General features: G+C 41.0%; 1 protein-coding gene across 5 annotated transcripts in view; it reads right to left on the bottom strand.

Annotated features, from left to right (window-relative positions):
• The window catches only part of BMPER (BMP binding endothelial regulator), a 147,896-nt gene that overhangs the window by 108,818 nt on the left and 15,675 nt on the right, over positions 1–23,403 (bottom strand). For 4 of the 5 annotated variants that reach the window (XM_071429634.1, XM_071429636.1, XM_071429633.1 and 1 more), the window contains exons 3-5: positions 14,178–14,277; positions 2,609–2,691; positions 1,032–1,122 (exon numbers count right to left, since the gene is read on the bottom strand). In XM_071429634.1, the coding sequence (XP_071285735.1) occupies positions 1,032–1,122; positions 2,609–2,691; positions 14,178–14,277 (274 nt within the window). The remainder of the gene's footprint in view (positions 1–1,031; positions 1,123–2,608; positions 2,692–14,177; positions 14,278–23,403) is intronic. The other variant, XM_071429637.1, reaches the window with a different exon arrangement.

The following is a 23,403-nucleotide window of genomic DNA, read 5'->3' as shown; positions in this document are numbered from 1 at the left end:
ATCAAGTCCAACCTTTGGCTGATTACCATCTAGTCAAGTAGACCATGGCACTAAGTGCCACATCCAGTCATTTCTTGAGCACCTTCAAGGATAGTGACTCCAACACCCTGGACAGCCCATTACAAGGTTAAAAACCTTTTCCATGCTGAAATTCCTCCTGGTATCATCAGGGGAGACTGAACCTCCCTTGGCACATCTTGACACTGTATCCCCTTGTCCTGTGACTGGTTGCCTGGGAGAAGAAACCAATCCCCACCATGCTACAACTTCCTTTCAGGTAGTTGGAGAGAGAGGATCATTTCAGAAGAAAACAAATCCTGAACAAATCCTTGAGAAACCCTAAATGTCTTTTGGGGGGAGGAGGTGGGGGGAGAGGGGGAAAGCAAACATCCTTCTACAGCACATTAATATGCAAAAATGAAGTTGAGGCAAGTCTCCCATTAGAATTGCCTTTAAAGCAGTTTTTTTGGCTGTTTGCTTTTTAATAATTCATTCTTACTCCCTGAGTTTATACTAGATATTAGCAGATATTATAACTAATCAAAATATAATAAATCCATTATATCACAACTGGAGCAATGCTTACCTTCAAAATCACTGATAAAATCAAATTAACCTAAAAAAAATGGCAATTTGCCACTGCACTTCACAAAGGCAAACCCATTCTCACTCCCCTTCATAAGTTAATCTCCTTTTTTATGATTACTCTTATCCTTCCCTTCCTCACAAAATCATGGTCATCGGTCATGCAAACCTACCTTACAGACCCTCTAAAAAATGACACAAACACACCTGTAAATATTAGCACAGGATATTGCCCCTGCATCCCCTGGTCTGCATGTCCTCTGATAAAGCATATTAAATAAATCTTAATAAATCTGTGTTATATTGATCATTGTGAGTCACCAGCCCACATTTTAGTAAATTTTTGAGTATAGCAGATAAGTTAGAGGCAGCCTCCCAGGTGATGATGAGTATCATAAGAAATACAGCTGCACATGTAGAATAGCATCTTAGCCATGAAATCTCACCTGGACACACAGGACAACACATTCCCCTGAGTTTGGAAGGGTTTTTGCAGTGAACAACACACTGTACTTCTGATTCTACTATCACTCCTTCCTGGAAAAGAAGCAGATAAGACACATTCACTGTTAGCATTGCAGTTGCTTTAACAAGTAAAAATTCACAATTACATTCAGTAGAATTGAAGCCCAGCACATGTTGAAAAGCACTGGCTTTCAAAACTTCTTTTCTTTCTGTACCTGCTGCCTGGTATCAGGATTCAGGTTAATCCACACTCAAAAGAGCCACTTCAGTCTCCCTGACTCCAGACATGGGATTTGCCTTAAAATGCATCAGGTAAAAAAACCAAGTATCCTCTTAGGGAAAGGAATCCTGCTTTATCAGGAATCCTTAACCTCGGTAATCTGCCATGCAGCTCTGGTGAAAACAGGCCAGACACAAGGCATTCTCCTCCCTCTCCTATTGGAGGAAAATGGTCTTAGTAAGCAGATAAAAGCATCTTGTTCTGTAGAGGGGAGACACTTATCTTTGATATTTTTCCTGATAAGTATTAGTGAATTAACATTTCCTGTACTTATTCGAGAAGTCAAGAGTCCTGAACAAACCTGGGTGTGAGGATCTATGCATAAAAGCTGCTACCTTTTTTTTTACTTACAGCTGTTTGAGGCAAGGCCAAATTGTTTTTTAAATGTGTGGATCTAGGGTAAACAGAATCACCCAGTTTTGCATTTTGACACTGAAACAGGCAATAAAGAAGTGACCATTTCATGCAACATATTGATGTAGTGAATTTCTTTTCATTAGGTGGAAAAATACAGACTACTGGTCCAGCTTCAGTCATCTCAGTGTACTTATTTTCAAAACTTAATTGGTTCCACAGAGCAGAAGTTTTAGAGAAAAAGAGAAAAAAACCCTTGAAACTCTCATCTCCTCTTAGTAGAAGCTCTTCATACTCACAAATCTCTTCACTGCCATTCTTAGTAGCTGCCTGAGTGTTATTGTTAAAACCAGATCAAATTGTCAGCAAAAATGGCAGACCTATTTACAGACATAAGCTAAAATTGCCTACATAATTACTTGGTTTGAACCTGACAAGCAACAATCTTGAAAATGTTATGTTTGCAGATAGCCAAGCTACCAAAAATACCACTGTGTTAACAGTTCAGGAGCCCAGGAAAAAAGATTTCGTTGTGAGTTTTTCTTAAAGAAAGGTAAAACTCATGGACACATACACACAGAAGTGTCCAATTACTAAAATAATTTGTATTTCACAAAAGGGCTTCGAATGCTGAAGAAAAGAGGACTTAATTCAAAGTCAAGACAGCAGGAAATGGCATGGCTGTGTACCTCTCCTTCAGCAAAGTTTGGATATTGGGGTACTCAAGTCATTTAAAACCCATACTTCTGAATATTTGGTTATAGCTGACTGCATCTAAGTGGATTTAAATTACTTTAAATGCAAAGTCCATATTGTGCTTTGGGCATAAAATATTTCAGGTTATTTGGATTGGATAAATGAAGGCTCAGGATTTCCTGGGAAAAGCTTATAACTCAATTAGCACGATTTTTATGACATCCTTACCTGGCACTGGTATGTGACACAGGGATTGCTGGGGAGGTGCCATTTCATGGAGCTGTTGTACGTTTTTCCTTCAAAACTGCAATCTAGAGGATGAGAGAGAAGCCCATCAGTTCAGCTGAACAAAATCTTGTGGGAGGCTGCTGCTGAGGATCACAGGGTAGCATCCTAAATGCAACCCACCCTCTCCCCTGGGTTAACAGAAGAGGTAGAGCAGAGAGCTGGGATGAAAGAGAAGGATCATGTCCTGGGAGGACTGGCAGCACTGTCCCAGACACCTGCTGCTGATGCCCAACTGGCCAAACTCCTTACTAACTCTGACTGGTCAAGAGAAACCAAAATCAGGGACAATTCACTTAAAAATGGATGTCAGTGCTTGCTCTGCAGTCCATTCAGGAGCTACTTGGTTACTCAAGCACTGGAATGGGGAGAGGGAGAAAAGAGGGTAAAAGAAGAGCTGGAAGCATTCATCATGTAGCTGGGCCATGCTATCTTCATCCATTAACCAAAGCCCTCGGGAGAGCCCTTCAGCAAGCACAGCTCAGCAGGGATGAGCTGACACTGGCAGAGCTACCTCTCCTTAATGCCTTTTCATATTCATGACAGGAAGGATCACCATCCACATGAACTAAAAGCCATCAAGTTCTATGTGGGTATGGTGAATCTCCTGGAGAGACATTTTGGACTCTCATAGAGTTTGACTTTATTCATCTTTTTGTGCTATATGACAACTTTGTTAACAGAAAACAGGTTTGTTTACCCGTGCACTGGATCAACCCACATTTATTTTGTGCAAAATGAATTTTCATGGAGCCACTTGGAAAAAAGCAAACACCAAAACAAACATTAATTTTCACTTTTTCGATTATATGTTTCTACTAGTTTCCCTTCCTTTTTGGTTTTCTCTTTTGCCATTTTCTGGTATTTTGCAAAAAAGGAAACCAAAAAAGAAGACAAAGAAAATAATAAAATAACTCACCAGAGAAGCAAGACCAGAAAATACTTACGAAGTAGAAATATAATATTTGCTTAAAAAGAGTTAGTTTATTAATGCAAAATAGTTTCTACTAAAAAATAATTCTTTGGAGACCTAGAGTGGTTCTGAGAAAAATTTGGAAATAACACATACCCCATTTTCTGTGGGAAAAATGCCCATTTTCCATTTATTGCTTTTAGGTTGTTTTTTTTTTTTCCTAGTATATTTTATTCAAAATTAGCTCGATCAAAGAACCCATGAAACCAACAGGAGTCTTGCCAAAGACTTTGAAACACAGACGTGTACATGGAGCTACAGAATCTCAGAACTACAATCAGTCAAACAATGCCCAGGGCACCATTCTGTTTCCACACCCTACCTCAGCAACTAATGTGTGTCTTTCTCTGCTATGTAGGGTGCACTGTCCTGCTTTGGAATAAGTTTTATATCCTTCTGAAAATAAAGGCAATTTATCAGCCCTACACCAGTATATCTTTGAGCCTACTGTAAAAAAAAAGATCAAGAGTCACAGCTCTGAGGTACTCTGGACCTTAAAATCTCCTTAAAATAATTTTGAATTCAACACAAAATTTAAAGGAATCATGATATATAAAGATCATTTGCAAATGTGTTAACTGCCTTCATTTCAGTTCCTAAACAACAGAAGGCTTGTACTTCATTATTTGCAGTAATCAAATTCTTTTTCCAGGATAAATACAGAGAAACACAGGAGAAAATTGTAGATGCTGTGGCCATTTCACTTACCTAAGCTGAAAGAGGTATATTTTGAAAAGAGATGACCAATAGTCTCAAAATTGGCTCTGATAATTTCATCTTTGCCAAACATTGAAAGGCACAAAGTATACATATGAGTCTCATAGTCTTAAATAGAAAAGCCCCTATTAAATTATTTTGAATAATAAAGAAATATTCAGATTCTCAGTGCATTAAATACAGTTCTCTGAGCTCTCAGAGATGCAGGATAACACATCAAGAGAAGAGTGTGCAGCCCTATACTCCTCTTATGCATTTTGAAGTTCCATTCTGAAAACCACTGAATTAATCTTGCAACACAGTCTCACTTACTGCTCACTGAAAACCCTGATGACTGCAGAGCCTATTCAATGTGTTTAACATCCCCAAGCTGCTGAAGCCCAGGTCAAGCTGGTCCCAGTCTGAGAAACAGTTTACAAGTGTTCAGGACACTCAGCATGGAATAAGCTGTGTTGTTAAATATCTGTGTGTATATTTTCCCAGAATCAAGAATCAAGGGCTAGGTTGGAAAATAGCAACTGCAAAAATACCTTACATATTTGCTCAGCAATTATGTTCTTTAATGTAAAATGTTTCTTCTAAAAGAAAGCTAATGACCCTGGGCTAATCTGCATGTACAGATGTGCATATTAAAGTGAAATTTTCAGCTCAAGGATTAGTCTGGTCGACAAAGCATGAAGGTATTGCCCTCATATAGTCAGCACTGCTCTTGCCTGAAGGGCATATCCAAGCTGTGCTACAAAACCCTCTGCCCTGCAGCATTGTCCCTGTGGAAAGCAGCAAAGGCACGGCACACCAGGAACAACCATGGTAAGGAGAGTCTGCAGGCACCTAAAGGGGAGTTTAAAAATGGGAACCAGAATGGAAAAGACTGCAGAAGCACTGGAGGGACTAAGGCTGCTCTCTCTGGTGTGGGCCAGCAGGTTGAATGAGGGAGACAGAGCAGCTCCCATCCAACACCAGTGCGAGGCGCGGTGGGAGCTGGATTTCAGCAGATGCTCAGCAGAAGGGGCAGCATGAAGGAAGGGAGAGTTAGCCAGTATAAAAAGCTATGGGGGAAGGCTGAAAGTCAGGCAGAACTGAAAAGGGTAAGAAAGGAGTGTTTTACAATCTCTGGGTGACGCTTTAACCTGTCTCTGGCCACAGGTGTGCCCTGACACTCTGCCCTTTGGACGCCCCAGAGCTACACCCACTACTCAGTCTTCAAAAGGAAAAAGAAACAAAGCCCACATACCAGCTAGTTTTTCTGAACCTCACTTTCAATGTACAGATCTCTCAGCTGACACCTGCAAACATACAGCTGGACTTTCCTAGTTCCTTTACTCACAGCATGGATATTTCTGGGCCTCACCTAAATTCATCTGAGTGAAACCTGCTGCATTCTATGTGCCAGCTCAGTCAAGCCATTCAGGCTCATCCATGGTTAAAGGTCCACCATATTTGGCCTAGAAACTAGAAGTCACTGAATATTTTGTTTTCAGAACTCCCTGATGTCAGTTTCTACAACAGAGTATGAGGGAAGATCCTTGAAGTTCCTAAAAATCTTTTAAAGCTGTTTTTCTCCCCCCAAAAGCCCTTTGGAAATATTAGTACATTAACTATCTTTCTCCATCCACCATTCAAAGAGCAAGAGAACTAATAAATCAAGATCAGAGCTTAGGACTATCACTTAAATGCTGTCTACTTACTTCTGCCCGAATACCTACTTAAAAGAAAAATTTAAAAGGGTTACAGAGGAAGTTTTCAAAAAGGGAACTCAAAAAGTCTGAGAACACTCTAAGGAGTATGCCAAAGATTTGACATTAATAAGTAAATTTGATCCTGACTCATATACTCCATAAGGAAAACCTTTAGGATTCCAAATATGGAAGGAAGTTAAATATTAGTGGTCTACATCAATTTTAAAAATGCTGAAGTGATTCATATCAGTCAAGGAGTGTGTCCTAATTTTTCAGTCTTTCCTGCTCCTTTCTTTAAAAATAGCTGGTGTTTTATTAATGTAAAATATTAACTTTCAGTTAGTTGTAGGTTTTGTTGCCATTGCCTCCTTCAACCCAAATAGTTCAGATAAGTCCTGGATAAACATGCAAGCCCAAAGTTGCTTATCTGAATCTAACCAAACCACTAAATACTTTGAAGTTGGTCAATTGTTGCATATGCAGTGGAAACTAATGCTAATTACCTTCTAGTCACCTCTTAAAGGCAAAATGATCCTCAAGATTTAGTTCCTCTGACACAAAAAAAGAATGATGCTAAAACACTAAAATAACTTCTAATATAATTATTTAGCTACCTTGTTTTAATATTGTGCATGCCATACTTGGGCACCTTTGTTTCAAATATAATAAACCAACCCTTGGCCAATTTAATTTGAAAGAATTATTTCATTGTTAAACAAGCATCCTCACAGAGAATTGGACTAGAATAACAAAAGAGGCGAATTATAGTAGATTTTTCTGTTGGCATGTGGACAAGCTGATGATCGGGAAGACATTTGTCTTTCCAAATTGTACAACTCTCATAAATGACCCTTTTTTCTTCTTCCCCAGATACCCACCCATATAACAGTACCATGAAGATAGGGAAATTGACTGTAAGAGACAGTTTAGTAGTGCTGAAGCTTTGCCAGTGTCCTCAGGAGTTCATTAAAAAACAACCCTTTATTACTCAATTTGACATAGCCTAATTAGATTCTAGAAGAAACTTGTGCTTATTTTAGTCTAATGAGAATTTTATAGACAAGTCATTTCCTTATTCTCCCAAGAGAAAGTGATAGATGGGTGCACAATAGACTGGCTCCTCATCCCTCATTTCTTCAGCATCTTTCTTCTCCTATCAAGTCTTTTTTTTTTTTTTTGCTCTCCCTCCACTTTTTGTTTAAAAATGCAACCTCTCTTTTGGCATGGAAAATAAACATTAGGAAAAAGAAAAGAGTCAGAAGACATGTTTTATTTAGTGTTTGATAAATTAATCCTCAGGGAGGTATCCAGGCATGCTAACACTAAGTACCAGTTCTAGCCAAAAAAAAGAGCCAACCCCAAAACCCTAAACAAAAAAACCACACCAATAACTTGCACATTCTGCAGTATTTCTCTGGCATGAAATCAGTTAGCCAAACTAAAAGAACTGTGAATCACACATATACCTATTATGAAATATATTTTCACATGTAGCAGTGATGGTAGAGCCATTGACAGCTACTAGAAAATTAAACTTCCTGTTGAGTAACCCTGGTCTTCATTTGTCAACACAGAAGCATGAAAATGTATACAAAACCTCCCATGCTTATCAAGCCTAGCTCTAAACAGTGAAAATCCAACTCTTTCCTCTCTAACCAAGTCCAAGCAAACCTATTTGCAGCTGAACCATGGCAATTACAATACCCAAGGGATGCACAGGGGCCATTTAAAGGCTGCTCAACACAGCAGAGTGAGGAGGCCATGGGGGTGAGCTGTGCTAGGACCACACAGTTCACACACAGAGGATGCAAAGCAGCCCATATTCGCTGAGCAAACAGCAGCAGAAACAAAGACATCAACTCCTCCCAGTGCTGTTTTTGGCCCGTGCACACCACTGGAACTGAATTTTACCTTCCCAAATGTCTTGTGTTCCATGTATAGGGTGAAAAAAATTTGCCCTGCGGGGTTCCTAAGAACCTCACAATTCAAAATGGCATACAGTTAGAGCTGCCATTGAATCTTGAGCTGATACTCAATGTGCTTGCCAAGCCTGGCAGCTGGAGAGCTTTCACCTCTCATGGTTATGAGAGCTGCCATGAATGATGTTGCTCAGTTATAAAATTACTTGCTCTTGTACCCAATTTTCCCACACCAGCAAAATCATCCCAGATCTGTACAGTTTACATCTTCAAAATTAAATAGTAAAAAAATTCTTATTCCAGTACTACATGTCCTAAGATGTCTATCATTTTGTTCCAGAAAAACATTACATGTGAAACCATCAGTGTGAAAATCTGTGTGACTGATGTTTGACTGAAAAACTATTTACAACAACACGACAAGACTGTTCATTGAAATTTCTTACATAAATGGAAAATTATATTCACCAAGGTAAATAAGAATATCTGAAATTTGAGGCACTACTGAACACAACAGTATACACCAGACATTCAAGAGATGTCAAAAGTATCTGCTAAGACCTTTGAAAGAAGAGTCAACTCAAAGAAAGGATGGAGAGATAGAGACCTTTTCTTAGCATAACCAGAAGTAATCAAAGGTGGCCCTGTGATGATACTGAATGGTACTGTCCCCGGTGGCTGTTTGTCACAGCTTCAAAACCTCTGCCTTTTCTTCAGATACAAAGCTAACATCTGAATGAACACTAAGATGAACCTGTTCTTCCAGCCTCAAGAAAAAGACCTTAGAGCTGGAACACTCTACCAAGGGGACTCAGAAGCACTGAGAAGGGCCAAGAGAAAAGGCTTGATTATGTTCTCAAACCATCTCTCATAGCCAGTCCCTGACAGAAGCCAGGTCTAGATTATTCAGGTGAAGGTGAAAGAAATTTCTTTAGGAAAATATACATATTATCTTCATATCCCATCCCCCTCCATCCATGTATTATCCCTTGCCTCTGACAGCTTGCCTTAGAGCATGCAAGGATGGGCTGCAAGTTGTAGCGCCCCACAAAAAGATCCCCCCAGTCAGTCTTGCAGCAGGACACCAAAATGGTGTTGGGCACCTCACACTAAGGCTGTCCAGAGGCAAACAAAGTGCAGAGGTACATATGAACCCTGCAGGGTGTCAGTAGAGCAGCCAGAACACTGATAATCTCACAGCCTCCCTCTAACTTCCTTTGCAAGCCAGCCTAATAGTTGAAATTGGCTGCAATCCTCAACCATAGTATTTGATATCCTTTCCAAGAAATGCACAATTAACTATGATACCCTTGGATATTCAATATTTAGTAGACCTAGCACTGTTGTTGCCTGGGCTGGGATTCCATTCTCTGATAGATTCCATATCAATGGAGCATAGCACAAGAATTTCTAAGATCAATAATTAATTACTAAAAGGAAAACCAAAAAACCAACCACAAAAAAAAAAACCTAACAAAAACCTCCCAATAATTCTCAAAAGTTAACAAGGACAGAAAATGCAAAATTGCATATGAGAAGTGAAAGAAAATTCTGAACATCTTTTCTTTGTTGTAAAAGAATTCCCACCAACTTTTTCTTTGAACATCCATAAAAGATCAAGATTCTTAAGATAAGAGAGTAAAATATGGGACACAATTTTAGAAATGCAAACTTTATGCAGTCCTGAGCCAGCAATACCACTTCTTCAGAGTGCAAATAACTTACTAGTCGATGTGTAGAGAGCTCTATATGTAAGTGACGGGTCTCCATCCAACTAAATAAGATAATGCTGCCAAATCTATTTCTATAATCTCAGTGACCTCATAGGTTTTCATTAAATATATTAAGTAAAATGAGAGATGAAAAGTGACCTATTTATCCCATGCAAAAGTAATAAGAGGGCTTAATTTTTTAGTATTTTCAAAATTAATAGCATGCTAGACATACGTGGTATGTTTTACAAATTACAGAAAATATCTGTCAAAAGAATAATCTTACTGAAAACTTTTCCTATTAGACTGAGTTACCTGCATTCTCCTTGCAGCAGGGAGCCATAATGAAGGGCCCCACATTCCTCTGTTCCAGACTTTTCACAAACACACAGCAAAAGTGAGCTTTGCCCCACCAACTTTACAATTGAGGTCCAATGGCCCAAAAGTCAAGAACGGTGTTAAAACAAATGGCTAGTCTGGAGGATTTAAATCTTAAATCCCAATTTAAATCTTAGACCTCATTGCAGCCTACAATTTCCTCACAAGGGGAAGCAGAGGGGCAGGAGGGGCAGGCACAGGTCTCTCCTCTGTGGTGACCAGTGACAGGACCTGAGGGAATGAGGCTTTGTCAGGGGAGGTTCTGGTTGGATATTAGGGAAAGGTTTTTCACCCAGAGGGTGGTTGGGAACTGGAACAGGCTCCCCAGGGAAGTGGTCACAGCACTAAGCCTGACAGAGTTCAAGAAGCATTTGGACAATGTTCTCAGGCACATTGTTATCCTGTGCAGGGCCTGGAGTCAGAATTTGATGATCCTTGAGGGATCTTTCCAACTCAGGATATTCTGTGATTCTGTGACAAAGCAAAGCCAAACCTTTCCATATGCTACTTTTCAGCACAGTGAATTTTCTGATTGCAAAAGCTGTACTAGTAGCTGCTCCTTACTTTTTCTGTTTCTTACAAAATACGAAAAAAAGAAGTGCTATAAATTATCTAAGTAGCATGCAAATACCCACATGGAAGCAAGGGACTTACGCTCAGCACACAACCATTTGCAGGAAAAGTTCTCTACCAACAATTCAGTTTCTCCTGTATGCAAAGCTCTGAATAGCAGAGTCCAGGTGGGTGCACTGCTGCAGGTACCATCAGAATAATTTGGGTTGCAAGGGACCTTTAAAGGTCATCTAGTCCAACCCCCCTGCAGTGGGCAGGGAATGTCCTCGTGCTCCTCATGATAGAATAAAATGCACTGGCAGAGATGTGAAAAATTACTCATGAGTGGTGGTTTCCTTCCTACATAAGCCTCCTCTGGAACATGCCCTTTGGTCTTAATGTTATCCTCCTGATGTTGCACTCAGATGACAGCAGCCATTCATTCACTCACTCACTCACTCATTCATTCATTTCTTCACAAGGTAGGAAGATGTGAAGCTATCAAAGAGAGCTGGCAAGAGCCTCTAAGGCTTGATTATGCTCTCCCAGGCTTTGGGAACAAAGCCAAGAAAAAAGTCATCAGATTCTGATGTCTTTCCCTAGTAACATTTTGTTCATGTTTAGATGAAATGCAACTAGTTAAAAAAAAAAAATAAAAAAAATTCCCTGTTTTCCTTTTCCTGCTTGCATTCCCCATGGGCACTCTGGCAGCTTGACAAAATGGTAACTGAGAATAAGTGCTGCAGGGCCAAGTCCCTGCTGCAGCTGAGCTTTGTGTGGGGAGTGCTGGGGAGGTGCTGGGACACCGAAGGGAGCAGCTGAAGCGCTGCACTGCCAGCCTGGTGTTTGCAGCCTTCATTCCCCAGTTACCCCCCACAGGACACTTGTTTTAGACCTGGCACAGGACAGAGCAGGATCTTCAGCAGTGTTCAGTACGGTGGGAGAGCAAGCAGCCTCCCCTAAGGTAGAGGTGGCTCCATCAGCCTCTTCCCCTGGAACCAGAACAACCTGGGGACAGAGGGTGGTGTCAAGACTGTGGGAGTTAAATGGGCGCATATTTTGCTTTGCCTTTCAGAAAGCCCAGAAAAACTTACTCGGAAATTTCACACCTACTTTGAAAATTCAGTCCTTGAGAGCTTTTTTTTCTCCCTTTGAATTATGAAATTTAATGTTTTTCTTGTGTTTTAAGCATGTAGAACCTGCCATCTTAGATCAGACCAAGAACCCTTCTAGTCAATAATCTTCTGTCTGGTAGCAGCTACTACAAGACACCTTGGGAAGTGTGAAAAATACAGACCAATGTCCCTAGCTCTAGTTTAGCCTCCAGAAGGGCAGGAATAAGCAACCTGTCTGACTCAGAGGGAAAACAGGGCATTTTGATTTGTACCTTGCTCCTTTCCTAACAAACTCAGCATTCAATTTTCCCCCTGGAGACCTGCTGAAGGTTGTTTTGATTGTGCCACAGAAGTATCTTCTATAACACTCAGAAACAGTTGCCATTCAGTTATTGTCAACTCAGAGCCCAGTATTGCATTGGTAAAGTTAGGATTGTTTTGTCCTCTGGGCATCCATTTATTCCCATTCACGTTAACTTCCTTTGCTGCTTTGTTATCAGTTGTTCAGTGCCCTGAGAGCCTTTTGCAGCTCCTCACAGGCCATCCTCCTGCTTTGCTATGCTACAGAGATCGGGGCACCAGCAGCAAACTTCCTCTCCCTCTTCACCCCTTTTCTAGGTCATTTCCAAGCACTTGGGCTTGGAAATTGAGAACTTTGCAAGGATATGTTGGCAACATTTATTTACTATGAAAACAACCATACACTAGTTACTTATTTGCTGATGAGAAGAGTATCTCTAAAAAGTCAGGGCTGCTTCCTTTCTTCAGCAGTTTCCTTGTGAGGGATCTTGTTGGATGCCTAATAGTGGGATCTCTCTGTCCATTGATACATTCAAAGGACTCTAGCTAACCCCTCCCTCTTCTATCTCAAGTAACCATTTGCCTCCTGATTCTGTTTTTGAATAGTTTATATTAATTATCCCATTAGAGATGTTAAGCATACCAATCTGCAGATGCCAGGCTCAAGCTTATCAATAATGTTCTGTAGGTACCAACCCCAATACAGGATAAACAGACAATCTTAAAAATAGTCTGAATTGAAATGCTGTTTGAATCAAAATACTGTTTGCTCAGCTTTGAAACATTCATCCTTTTCATTTAGCATGCATGCATGCACATACGCATATGTATGTATGTAGAATTTTCAGACCATTGAGCAAATACACATCCCATTTTGAAACTGAAAAATCAAACTCCATCCTAATCCAGCCAACACTTAGCAACCTTTTCCTACAAAGCTGATACTAAAAATGGTTTGACAAAAGAAATAAATTACATTTAATTTATGTAAAATCTGCAATTCCAAATTCTTATCGTTTCAGTAACGGTTTAATTTTTTTTCCAGTTCGCTTCCTTCTCTTTAAAGTGTCGTGTTTCTAGACAAATCCTCAAATTGGGGCTTGCCAAACCTATTCCAAAGCTGCAGCACAGAAGCAAATCATAAGCACACCATCTAACACACCTCTGCAACCTTCCAGGAAAAATACACAGCCATTATGCCTCTTCCATTTAAATTTCAGTGTAATCTATTCTCCTGAATCTGTATTTCCTCTGGGAAGGCAAGAAATGCTTTTATTACCCAACAATTTATCCTACCCTATCTCCCTCTCAATCCCACACAATCACTAGTGGAGAATTAAAAATGACAGAGGAAAAATAAAATAAAGCTGTTTGAATTTGACATTCTGCACCTCGTTGATTATGGAAGCAGTCCCTCAACAAAATTATTGGTTTAGAGCATATTACTTACTGTATCAATATAAAAAAAAAAAAGACTACATCTACTTGCTTATTTTTCATGTGGTTAAACATAGCAGATACATGCCATGCATGCTTACACTTTTTTTTATTATTATTATTTGATCATTATCTCATTTTAAACAGATTGGAATATACAATGTTGATCAATAAATAAATGTATAATGTTCAGATTGTTGCTTATTTGGCTTTCATAAAAATGTCCACAATATTATTGTTTTAATCAGGAAATGTTTAATAAAATGAATAAAATTTGCTTGGTTTGTTTCCTTTCAAGGGGAGTAATAGGAATAGCCATGGATAATTACCCTGCTCTTTATTAATCAGAAGTATTATTCTTATTCTGTCCAACCAGATAAAAAGTTAAAGAAATTCTTACTGACTACTAGCAGATCGATGCTGACCTAAAATATTTCTGATAAAATTAGAACTCTTAAAAATTGACAACATAGCGATAAAGAATAAAGATGTATTTCTAAAGGACAGTTGCTGTGCAAGGACTAATAACTGCAGGACAAATATGTGAATTTATGTATTTCCCTCAGCTTTGTAAACATATGTATTTCAATTATGATTACTGCCCTCTTCCAGCCTCTGGTGACAGCCAAGTCCCAGCTGAGAAGCTGCGAGTTCAGTCCTATCTTTGGCAATGTAAATGTGCACTGATAACTTTTTAAAAGCAAGGAAAATGACAGGAAGGGAATGGCACCTTTGCAACGCTCACAGCAAGCTCCTCTCTGCTTAATGACGAGAGCACAGTCCTTGGAGAGCACTGGACACTTCTCCCTTTTGCACGTCACTTCCTTATTCTGGAAAAAAAAAAAGACAAAAGCTATTGCAAGCAAACCAAACCCAAGGCTACCATTTCTTGCAATTCAGAAAATAAAGTGTGGGGCCAGCAGCCTGCTCTTTTGCTCCAGGAAAGGTCCTTGTGATTCAAGGCATCTTTCTTCTCTTGAAGAAACACAGTAGAAAACAGTCTTTGATTAATCCAGGAGCCCAAGTAAATGGTGTTTAAACCCTACTTAGACAGCAATTCATAACTGCTGCCCAGTGTCATACAGAACATGTGCTGCACTGAAGAAATCCATGTTACTTAAATGAACAACTACCTACATAATGTGCTTGTTAAAATATCCTCAGGGTCTTGAGGAGCTACCCCATAAACTGCACAGCTTAGGAATCACTTCTCACTGTGACAGAAAGACAAACAGCAGAGGAAAAGGCAGTAACCTCAGAGAAAACAAAATTCTGCCACTGCGGAAAATCAATTTTGCCTAGAGGCTCTTTGAAAGAGGCTACTATGTACTATACCAGGCAAGATGATTAATGTAATTCATCTTTCTCCCCAAAATGCTGAGAATCAAAGAAACACCATGAGCAGACAGAATCACTGTACATTACAATGTCATCTTGCTATGGCAAAAAGCCAGGGATTTTCCAAGGCCAAAGAGCACATTGACCACATTAAGGAATGTCAATAGAGGATGTGCAACAGCAGGCAGCAGAAATATTCCATTTATTGCCTACCTTGCCCCAGTGGTGTCAACCCTTTTGGTTATCCCTGCCATTAAATAGGTGCAGAAAACAAATACTTGGGGCGTTTCTTTTAGTAAAATTTTGCTAATTCAAATTCCTTATACTTAAAGTAGCCCTCTGAAGTGACCTCCACCTATAATTAGTAGCTCAGTTCATTAGGTGACACAGGTGGCTATCTAGTACATGCAAGTACCCACCTCACCCAGTCTTATGACTTAATTAGAGACCAAAAAATCAAAGGGCTAGAAAAATGTAAATCATAAAACTCAAGAAAAAAAAAAGCTGTGCTTTCCAGTCTTTTTACTTTGCTCCCTGTGGCCTTATTCAAGGTGCCTGTGAAGAATAACACGCAGCTTTTATTACACTCCAGCCCTTTGTCTAAAATCAGAGGTTTATTTACTTCAAAGTCACTGCCTGATCTGATGGGAGCTATAAAGGCACTTCAGTCTTATCAGTGTAAATGAGGACTCGCTCTCACCAAGACAGTGTGAAATCAGCAAATAAGTATCAGGCCCTAAAGCGCAGCTGCAGCAACACAAACCATTACTGTAAAAAGCCAGGTCACTGCAGTGCTGGCTGTTCTGCATCACTCCAGCACTGCAGAGCAACTATAAATGCAATTTAACCAGCAGGTTAAGCTGAATTTATGGCTGGTCTGTAGCTCTGGACTGGCACAAAGCAGCCACGACACGGAATTCAAGTGGTTCAATGTCTCTTTTAAAGCACTCAGTGGAATCTTGATTCCCTTTGCAGGAACATGGTGCTCCATAAAGTCTGCTGAAGGGCAGCAGAACCAAACTTACCAACTCACAGTTGTATTTTAAAGGATTCTGCTAAGACCTGATTCTCTCTAATGAGTTTGCTTAAGGAAAGATTTAATAAGCCTATCAGCCCCACTACCTTTATCTGTGGGAAAGCCTTCTGCCTGGTGAAAGTGGGTGTGAAGGAGGGGCAAAACCCGGTTTAGAGTTTGTTCCTGTGGAGAACATGGCTCACCCAGCTGCAGCATGCATTGTGCACCTCTGAGATAAGCACAGTGCCCTACAGGTCCAACCTGGCTGGGCTGGGTGTGTGTAAGGGAGGCCACTGGGCAGCTGCCCATTGGACTCTCTCTTCAAAGGACAACATTATTGTTGCAGATGGCAGCAAGAGGGACAAAAAATAACAGAGCTCTGTTTTTTGTTTTTAATTCCCTGGTTGCCAGAGGACTCCTGGAGCAAATTCCTCATGCAGCCCAGCTTCCCAGGCAATTTCTTCCCTGAGTGCTGTCTGCCTCCTTCTGCCCTCAGGTACATCCTGACATGGTATCTTCCTGTTGGCAATGCAAGGAGTTCCTAAGGATGACCCAACACACGTATTTCAAACAGGAGATACTTGCTAGTTACTGTTCCCAGTAGAAGTCTCCTGCTTCCTCCATATTGCTAAAATCAGAAAAATTCTGTCCAGTTATGAGCTTGGTCTCACTGAGCCACCTCAGGGGGCCAGCCAAATTCGGGTCTTGCTCTTCTTTCCTTATCACCAGCAAAGCTGCTGTTTTAGCAGGTTTTCTGGGAGGGAAGATTTTGGAATTCATGTACTGATGCCAAGGGCTGTTTTGCATTAAGCAGCTGTTCCACATGAAGAATATTAGTGGCCCACAGCGCAGTGACAGGACCTGAAGGGTCCTTCCCCCTAGGAGGATGTCTTAAGCAGTAGGCTACAGATTCACATTTCCTTTCTCTGTCTCAGTAGGCTTTGAGCTATTTGCTGTTCAGTGGCCTGGCTTCAGCAGAAAGAGGCTTGTGCTTCGTGCCCCCACAAGTCACTGGTTCTTACAGCAAGGGCACTTGTGGGGAAAGCAGGAGATGAGTCATTGAATTGCCTCTGGATGTGGAGGGCAGCAAACCTGGATCACTGACTCAAAGCTCAGTTATTACAGCACAGTGCTGAAAGGTAGGGAGGAGGTGCCACACTCATCACCCACTACACTTTTTTGTTGTTGGGGTTTTTTTTGTTTGTTTTTTCTTTTGTTTTGTTTCTTTTGTTCGGGGTTTTTTTCCCCAAATTAAAATGGAAGGTTAGCTCTGTCCCTTGGAGAAGCTGCAAGCTCCTCCTGCCTTAAAGGACAGCTCCATGTATCCAAGTAAATAGAGCCAAATCTTTGCCAGCACAAAATAGAAGAGCAGCTAAGCACTAAAACAGAGTAGGATTTGCAAAGCTGATGTTCATCCTCTCTAGCTTGCTATAGCCCCAAAACAGGCTGTTTCACATGTCATCCCAAGCTGCCTAACTCTCTGCCATCAGGGCTGGGCTGCTCTTCCAGGGTGTGAGGTACAGCATTGCTCAGGATTGCAGCCCCACCACTCCTTGTGGGGTCTTTTGGTGAAAAAAACCATACAGTAGAGCCCCAGTTGCAACATATTGCTGCCCTGGGATTGTCCTCATGGCAAAATCCCTCTTGAAGTATGAAGAGATGAACATAATTCCAGGGAAGTGCATCCTCCTACTGCTTCTAGTACTATTATTACTATTATCCCAAAATTCTTTCTAAAAAAGTTCTGCTGTTTTATCTCAGTGTTGTATCTTGTGGAAAACAAGGTCAGCAGATGTGGAGGAAAGGGTTAATGTACCATGCTGATCCATCACAGGCCTGCAGCAGATAAAGCAGGGCTGGTAAATCATTGTTTAGTCTATTGCAGTCAGGCATTATCCAGTGCAGATCTCCTGGGTCCACTGGGTGTAAAAGTACAAAAATAAAACAAAAGAGTAATTGTCATCTGGAGGCTGGGTTTTTCCCTTCACCCAGTTGCCCAAAACACTGCTCTTAATGTCTACTGTCCATCTGCTTGTTTCAGTTCTGCTGCCTCCTCCCCTCCCATTTCACAAGGGCAAAGTGGAGGCTGAGAGCAAATGGGACTTGAGCAACAAATCCTTTCCTCCCAGTTATGTCCCCTCCTACCCCCAGTAATCATAACATTTCATTACTTGTCCCAGCCATACATTTAGAGAGTGGCTAAGTAGCTGCATGCAGGAGAGCTGTATTACCAAGCCTCCATCTGGGCTGTCAACAGTGTCTCTGAATCTGTTGAAAGCTCTCAGATACTTTGAATTTTGCTGTTCTTAAGAGAAAACTTCTTAGACGGCAACAGTCAGAAGCCAACAGTTATGGGAGGGTAGGGGATTTTTTTTCCCTTTTGTTTAAAGGACATGCACTCTGGCACCAAGAAGTGCGGAAGAGACACATGGCCCATAAATACATAAACCCTTTGCTAAGTCAGAAAGCTGGGAGTCAGTCAAATCCATAATAGGATCCCAAGATTCATAATAAATAACTTTTAATTACAGTCCTGCACAATAGTTATTTTAAACAGATGGTTTATAGATTCACATCTGGGATTATTTTTTTTTTTTTAATTTAGTGCTCAGGCACACACACAGAAAGGGAGAGAACCTCAGCTAAGGTTTCTATTAGTGTTGGAAAAACGGGTATTTTTTTAAAAGAGGTCAGGCTGATCCAGAACAATACTGCCGCATCTGACGCAACTCCCCAGCCAGTGCTCAGCTCAGCAAAGGGCTCACTCTGGAATCCCAGACTCCCCTGAAAAGGAAAATTTAGGGAAGTGCTGGAGGGTCACCCTGAACTCCTCACTGCACTCACCAAGCCCAGCTGTGGAGAACTCATGTTTCAATGCATCTGGGGAAAAGATCAGAAATTTTTTTGGGTGTCCATGTTTCTCCCCTCTCCCACACTTTTCCAATGAGAACCATGGATCCCCTTAAGTAGGCATGCAGAGGTGATGTCAAATTCCCACACAGGAGAGATACACTAACCAGACCCAATATCACTGCTACTGCTTCATGTTACCTTTACTACAACCTCCCCTCAACACAATTTGTTCAGCTTTTACATGCACCTCATATTTTTTACCTTCCATCAAAGAACCCCACACAAAACAGCCCATTCTGGCGACAAATTATATCAAACTAACAGCCTTAAACTCATATGGTACAGCTAAATAAAATGCCAACATGAAAAGGAAAGGAAAAAAAAAAAAACCCACACACTAAAAAGGAGTCTGAATATTTGGCAGAGATCTTGGAGAGGATATGCGCCAAACCACAGCTTGGAAGCCACAGCCAACTTTCTACAGGGTTCCCCACTGGACTCCTGCCGGCTCACAGCAGCCACCAGGAGGATGGCTCTTTTCAACCTGGATTTGGCTTCAAGAGGGAAAAAAAAAAAGAAAGCAAAATAGGAGTCTGCTTCGTTTATTCAGGACTGTACCAAGGAGTGCTTACATCAATGGTATTCTGAGCCTACTCTTGTGCTATAACAGCTGGTTGCAGAAGACATTGAAGATGTGGTTTCTCAGGGGGACAGATGTCCACAGTGATGGTCTGGGGTTGTTTTTCTTTCTTTCTTTTTATGTATTGAAAATGCTTTTAGGAAGCTTGCGCTGCATTTCTAATACCCCGAGGTTATTAATTATTTATACTGAATGGGGAAAATGTTACTTAAACTTTCATTTAACCAAAAAAAAATGCTGTGGAGAGAAAAATAATAAAAGCAAGAGAGAGAGATTAGGTAGGAATACCTACCATTAATGACTAATCCTGAAATTCATTTTTTACCACTATTCATCATAGTCCTGCTGGCAATTCTGATAGGACTCCTCACCAAGTAGCTCAGGGTGTCCTTAAGTTTCTGCTAGGAGAAGGCTGTGGGATCACCCATGAAAACAATAACAATTTTCATACAATGGCAAAAGTTGCCCCCGAGGAATATGGGATGGAGCTTTCAAATACACACATGTAGCCTTAGGAGAAGAAAGAGCCATTTAAAATTAATGAAACAAGTGTATTCAATTCACATGGGCAGCCTCTCCACCGCAAGGCAAAGGGCAGGCTCCAATCAACGCCGGCCCCTGCCACGTGCCATGATCCCATGTTCTTAGGCCACACTGCTGGGCTCTCGGCCAGGTGTTGCACACAGCCAGAGCATCCTCTCAAGCACACAAGAAGCCACACTCACACCACACAGGCCACGGGAGGAAAGGTCTGGGCCAGCACTGGCCACAGGTTCTGTCCCTCAGCAAAGCTTGCGAGTCCCAAGCCTGTGCCTGCACCTATGTTTACATGCAAACAACCCCAATGCTGGGCCAGCCTGAACTCAAGAACAGGCTCAGACACATGCTTAACTCATGGTCTAGACAAAACCTGAGGCTCTTTCTGAAAATAGTACCCTTGCTTCTTTGGCACTCCTGCCTGGAACTCTGTCTCAGGCCTGATTTACAAACCAGAGTTGATGCAAGCAAGAGATCCCTGCTAAAACTGTGGGACTGCTGTCTTCCATGAGCATTTCTCTACCTGAGCAAGAGCCACACCATTAGGGTTCAGGGAGGAGACACCACTCCTCAAGGAGAGATGTCTGCAGACTCTTTGAATCACTGTCAAGGGAGATGAGATGATGACATTTCCCTTATTCCCTTCCAATCCTCTGCTGGGGTTTCTTTCTCTTGCAAAACAAATTTTGTGGGTACAGTAAAAACATCATTTAGGACACCAGATGCATTTCTAAATTCAAGGTGAAAAAAATATTTCCCTATGAAATGATGTTTGTTCTCAGGAAAATTATAGCATTCTCTCCACATAACCCTACAAACACCAAGGCACATGCTTCACCAAGAGAGAAAGGTCCCATTATTTTAAGCATGTAAAATTGTAATGCAACAACTCACAAGAGTGAAGTCAAACAGACACTTCAGTACCTTCAGCATTAGGTCCTTGCCTGTGGCAGAATGTGACCATGATTTCAGTATGAACTGCATTAGATACAAATGACAGTATTTTAGTTCAGTTCACAGTGTCTCGTTCCTTTTTTTGAGCAGACCGCCCAGTAGCCTTTGATTTGCCCCCTTATCCCTGTAATCTGTTTAGCTTATCTGGCCTCTCAGGGTGAGCAGGGAGGAGGCTGCAACCTTCCTGTGGTGATGCTCAGCCAGCACCAACCATCCCCCTTCATAATTCGAGCTCTCCCTGCTCCCTAGGAAAGATGATTAAAACAAAGGCCCTGCTGAAAGATGACACCAAATTTCACTTCAAATGGGTATTCCCCACTGCTGTGAGGAAGACATGAGTATGTGCAAGTGATTCAGGACAAATCACTCACAACCCCTTACAGTCTGAACAGACTTTTTTTTTTTTACTGTGCTTAATGATGTACACCAGCACAAGGAAAGTGACCTTGGTGGCCTGCTGCAATAGCAACACTCCCTGACAGCAGCCCTGTGCACCAGCATTTGGTGAAAAGAAAGCGCCATCTCTTCCTCCTACATTTGCTGGCATTAATACTAAGGCTGCAGCTGAGGTCAGGGTCCCAGAACATCAAACATTTTGCAGCACATCCCTGCTCCAGTGAGCTCAGGGACAAGGTAGACATGGCCAGACAGAATTACTGTGACTGCAGATTGACATTTCAGTCAGAAAGCCAGAGCAGGATCAGTCAGAGCAGGATCCAGACCATGTAGCTCTCAGTCTCCCTGTCTCCACCTCAACCTCCAAGTGCAGCTTCAGATTAGAGTTCTTCAGCTGCACAGTTATAGGCAACACTCTTTACCTGTCAGCAGAATAGCATGGCAGTCTTCTAGCAATAAGAGACAGGGCCTTCACAAGTTCCCAGCAGTTCATACTGTAGTGAAAAAAATACCCAAAGTAATCCAGGAGCCAGATTTCAAGGAAGGGTTACACACAGGGATTCCTGTGGGAGACCACACCCTGACATTTCATGAGATGCACACTTTTAAAACTCACATCCTTTTCTTTGACTTTTAATTCACAGGATTATGTTTCTCTTTTGTCAATGAAGAGTTTGACTCAATTATCAATTACTTAAATCTGATGACAATACCTAAGAAAAAGGTAATTGCAGTAGGTAATCACAGGCAATACCTATCAATTTGAAGCTCCAGCTGCAAACCTGGACCCATGCTTCTGTAAAAGCTCACTGACCCAGCCCTGTAAGTTTATGATCTACCCCTTGCTGAATGTTCTCAGGTACTCAGATCAGTCAGAAAAACCTTTTGGATGATTACTACCCAACCAATTTTCAACTAAATGGGTGATGCTGAAGGCAAGGTCCAGCCTAGTCCTAGTCTGGTTTACCCTGACAGAAGCTGGTGGAGAATTCATTCTCCCAGAGAAGTGACGGGCATCTGAGGGCCATAAAAGCTTCCACTACCTGAGCTTGATCCACCAAACACAGCTGAAGTCAGCAGATGTGGAACAGCATTGCTGTCCTGGGTGTATCCTGGAGAATACTGGTCCCCCTTAAGTGTCATAGGATGGCTTGGAGAAGGACAAGTCTGCCAAGAAAATTGTCCTGAAAACGCCCAAAATAAATTCTACTCCTAAAAAATCATTGAAGATGACACTCATGAATTATCTAGATGATTTCATAGAGGGCAAAGCATACTACACCAAAGGTTTAAAATAAATTATTAAATCATTTGAATTCAAAATTTTAGATCAAGATATGGTGTCATGTTCTGGCTCATCTCAAAAACTAGCCCTGCTCATCAAAAGAGTGCCCTAAAAATATTCTGCTTTTCTTTCTTTACTAATGTTATCCCAGTACTATACACTGCTATTTCCTGGTAGATATTGTCAATGAGAGATAAACAAAGCTATTAAAACAATAAAAAGGACATCAAAATCGAAGCACGTCAAAATCAAATCTATCAGTTCAGAATTCCTGTTTTCGATAACTGTATTTTCTATTAGAGACTAAATACTGACCGATATTCTTTTTTCTTCTAATGTTGTGAATTAAAATTTCATTTGATATTTATTAAAAATAAATACATTGACTGCTTTTTAAATAAGTATCATTTCATCACAATTTGATAGGCTAAATCTACAAATATATATCCAAACAATAGGTACCTGTCATTGCATCTTTATTACCTTCTTTATCTGAAGCCTGCTTACTCAGTCTTTACACTAGAGATTTCAGCAGTGGCAAACGCTCTAGTTTTGGGCTTCAGTCTGTTCTAAAAACTTTGAACAAAGCAGCCCTTGAGGCCATGTACTTCTTAAAGACTTTAAAAAGCCCAATGGGCCTCCTAACTTACTCTGCAACAAGTCATATCCCATGAAGAAACTCACTCCTGTACAACACAAAAACAGGGCTAGATTAAAGAAAAGGAAAGAAAAAGAGCAGGGTCCCCTGCTGCTCTGTCTGGCCAGAATCATGTCTTTTACTGCCCATATCCTCTAAAGAAACGATGCTCTCATGATATATTACCCTAATACATCACCAAGTGACAGTTTTCTCATGATACTGTATCCTCAAAGATGTGATGCATGCCAGAAGCAGTGACAGGAGATCTCAGCTGGGGGAGAGAAAGGGGAGGGGTTTT

The sequence above is a fragment of the Agelaius tricolor genome, unplaced genomic scaffold (assembly GCF_023055355.1).
Source record: "Agelaius tricolor isolate 1412-34295 unplaced genomic scaffold, bAgeTri1.0.p SCAF_6, whole genome shotgun sequence".
Classification (NCBI taxonomy): Eukaryota; Metazoa; Chordata; class Aves; order Passeriformes; family Icteridae; genus Agelaius; species Agelaius tricolor.
The sequence above is the reverse complement of the archived record's forward strand: the minus strand, read 5'-3'. Positions and strand labels throughout refer to the sequence as shown.